This window comes from Lucilia cuprina, chromosome 2 (assembly GCF_022045245.1).
Source record: "Lucilia cuprina isolate Lc7/37 chromosome 2, ASM2204524v1, whole genome shotgun sequence".
NCBI lineage: Eukaryota > Metazoa > Arthropoda > Insecta > Diptera > Calliphoridae > Lucilia > Lucilia cuprina.
The window spans coordinates 64620695-64624191 of NC_060950.1; the positions used below are offsets into that span (position 1 = coordinate 64620695).

The 3497-nt window shown below is 28.2% G+C and overlaps 1 protein-coding gene across 1 annotated transcript in view; it reads left to right on the plus strand.

Moving 5' to 3' along the window:
- The window catches only part of LOC111683888, an 18641-nt gene that overhangs the window by 14300 nt on the left and 844 nt on the right, over window positions 1–3497 (plus strand). The window contains exon 2 of the mRNA XM_046956687.1: window positions 2642–3326. Coding sequence (XP_046812643.1) covers window positions 2642–3326 — 685 coding nt within the window. The remainder of the gene's footprint in view (window positions 1–2641; window positions 3327–3497) is intronic.

Sequence of the window (3497 nt, forward strand, 5' to 3'; positions counted from 1 at the left end):
TCTAGTTCAATTCTAAAAACTTTTAAGACTAGCTTCATTGAATTTGTGTTATATTCTAGCCTACAAACTTTTCACACTTTTTCTCTTTTACACACTCACACATCCATGCAGATATTATAAATTCAGTAATATTTATTTTTCATATTCGTATAGAAGAACTTTTTGGAAATTGTTTAAAAAAAGTAGCACAAATTTATTTGCCAACATATAATAACTTTTGCCTAAAGAACTTAAAAATTATAATAGTAAGTAAATTTACACCCCCTCCCAGAACACATATTCATACACAGGGAATTATTAAAACCTTTTAAAAACTAAGAAAAAAACTTTATAAAGTGTTTATTAACAGGGATTTTAAAATATATAAATAAAAACATTAGTTAGGATGATGTGATAGTTTTAGAAGGGGCTTAAAATTAAAAGAAAATATAAGTTGCTTTAATATGGTTTAACTAAGCGTATGATATATAGTAATTAAGGAATGAAACAAACTTATTAAATGGAATTAATTTTAAGTAAGTAATGGGAAGATAAAAGCATTTTAATTTTTTGTTGCTTTAAAGTATTTTAGATGTTAAATGTAATTGAAAAACTAGCAGGATTATATGATAAATTTTAATTTTTTGTAAAAAGAAAATATATTAATTTATTCAAAGAAATTGATGTATTTGTTTCCAAATTTTGTTTAATTTTAGTAATTTTCTGAAAAAATTAAAAAAAATGTTTTGCTACAAGGCGTATGATTAATATTAATATAGTAGTATTAAGACTTTAAGCCAATTATTAGAGTTTTATGCAATAATTTGTTAAACATTATATACATTTTCGGAAAGCTAAGACTTTAAGCTTTTAAATGGTGTATAATTTTATATGTACTGCAATGTAAAAATTTAATATTAATTACTTTGAAACATAAAAATTAAAAAAAATAATCGAAGACTCGAATGGTTTAAAGTTAAATGTTTTGGTTTTAAGCAACAATTTGTTAAATAATATATACATTTTTGGAAAGCTAAGACCTTAAGCTTTAATATGGTGTATAATATGGCTAAGGTGCTAAAGATAAAATTCAAGAATTTTTAAAATTTAAAATATTTTTTTTTTAATTCTTGAATTTTTTTTGAAAAAATTCTCTGGTAAATTTAATTTAATTTAAAGTTTTTATTGTTTATTGTTAGATAATTATTATCAATTAAACTTTAATCAAATTTATCTAAAAATTTTATTATATCCTTTCTTTTTATTGTTCATTTGATCTCAATAAATGTTCTATAGTTATGTCGATATTGCTACAACTTAAATACTATATAACTGTCTACTTAAGTAAATTTGTAATTTGCAAATAGACATTTTGAAACCTGTCAACTGGTAGAATAAATGAACCGACATACATACATCCACACATATGTATGCAACTAAAGATAAAAGCAGTATATTGCAAAACTGAAAAGCAGAAAATTATCAATAAACTATAAAATACATAAAATCACACAAAAACCCTTAAAATACAAACTTACATAAGTACAACATACATGAGACTATTATTAAAGTCGGGCAAGTGTGCAATATTCCTACTACTTCCTTTTTGGCTAGAATATACACATGAACAAATACACACAAACAAAAAAAAAAGAAGACAACCAAACGCGGATGTGATGGTAGAAATTGAGACAAAGTGTTGTGTAGCTATAGCTATAGAGTTTTGAAAATTCTATAGAATTTATAAATGTATGAGTTTTTGATGGTAAATTAGTCAAAAGCAAGGAAATACATGGCGTTTTGTTTTTTTCCCTGCCATATCTATGTATCTACAAGTGTGTGTGTGTGTGTTTGTGTATGTTAGTAGCTGCATATTCATGTGCAATATAGTAGAAGTTTTGCAACGTTATCATTTCCTTTTCAATGCTATTTTATGAGGGTATTTTCTGGTGTTAAGCAACGAGGCGTTAAAACTGTGGCTTTTCCTCTCTTCTAACCCCCTTTCAAAAGAAAAAAACCCCCAAAAAATATAACCAAAAAACTAACGGCAAACAGCAGGCCATAACCTAGGAGATGAAATAGAAACTAACATACAGACAGACAGGCAGACAGACAGACAGTTATAGATAGCAAATACACACACATACACTTGCATCCCAAAAGTTTAGGAAACGTTTGACAATCCTGACAGACAATAAAATATGTTCGCAAATATACCAACATTTAAGCTAACAAACATACATGAATATTTTCTGCAAAGTTTTCTGAAAGTTTAAATACAATTTAACAAATGTGCAAACATTTAAGAAGAAAATTATTTACGTTGTTTAATAACTAAAGTAGATGTTTTTGTAGGAAACATAACATTGTGTTATAGTAATATCAAAAATTTCATAAATTTTTCAAAATTTTTAAACTAAACAAAATTTTTTTACAAGGCGTATGATTGATATTAATTAATGGAATTATTTGTTTACAACCACTTGTGTGCAAATTAAGCAACATTTTGTTAAACAATATAACATATTTTGAAAGCTAAGACACGCTGCTTTAAAACATCTAACAAAAAAGTTTAATAATACAAAAGTTGCTTAAAGAAATTTTATTAAAATTAAAAAAAACTCTAAATTATATTAAAAATTTAATTTTCTTTATTTTACAGTGAACCCTATCCCAACTATATGGATGACTATGACTATATGTCACCTCAGTCACGTGCACCTCAACCTTCCCAATACCAACCATATGCAAAGCGACCCATATCCCCACAAATACCACAATATAGAACGCCCACCACTGCTTCGCCTGTGGAAAAAAACCAGTACTCTGCACCACAAATGGATTACTTAAGCATACTTAAATCCTTAAAAACCATGTGGGATCTTTATCAATCATTTACCTCTTCCTGGAATACCATAGCCGAAAGACGTAATCGCGAAGAACAACTAGCACAGCAGAAATACAAACAAATGCAACAGATACGTATTAACTCGAAGAAACCACCAAAATTTAATAACAAAAAGAATGGCACACAAACTACTAAAAATCCACGAAAACAAACTACCACAACCACCACTGCAACACCCATACTAAACAGTTCGGAGATGTATACATCTTCAGAGGAAGAAGTAGTGGCAGTGAAAAAGCAACCATTAGCTAAAGTTAAGCCACGCAAAGATATGAAGGGCGGGAGGGTGAAGAGTAAGAATGAGGATAATTTGAGAGATAAAAGACAGACGGAAACTGCAGATGTGGGTGAAGGACGTTATATAAAGGGAGATCCTTTAAAGGGCTATTATGATTTTGTCATCACAGAAGGTTCTTACAAGTTTTGGGCAGCTTTCCAGGTGAGACGAAATAAAAACTTAATTAAAATTTACTGAAGTAAAAGAAAACTCACAAATATAACAAATATAACTAGAACAGAACTAGAACAGAACTAGAACAGAACTAGAACAGAACTAGAACAGAACTAGAACAGAACTAGAACAGAACTAGAACAGAACTAGAACAGAACT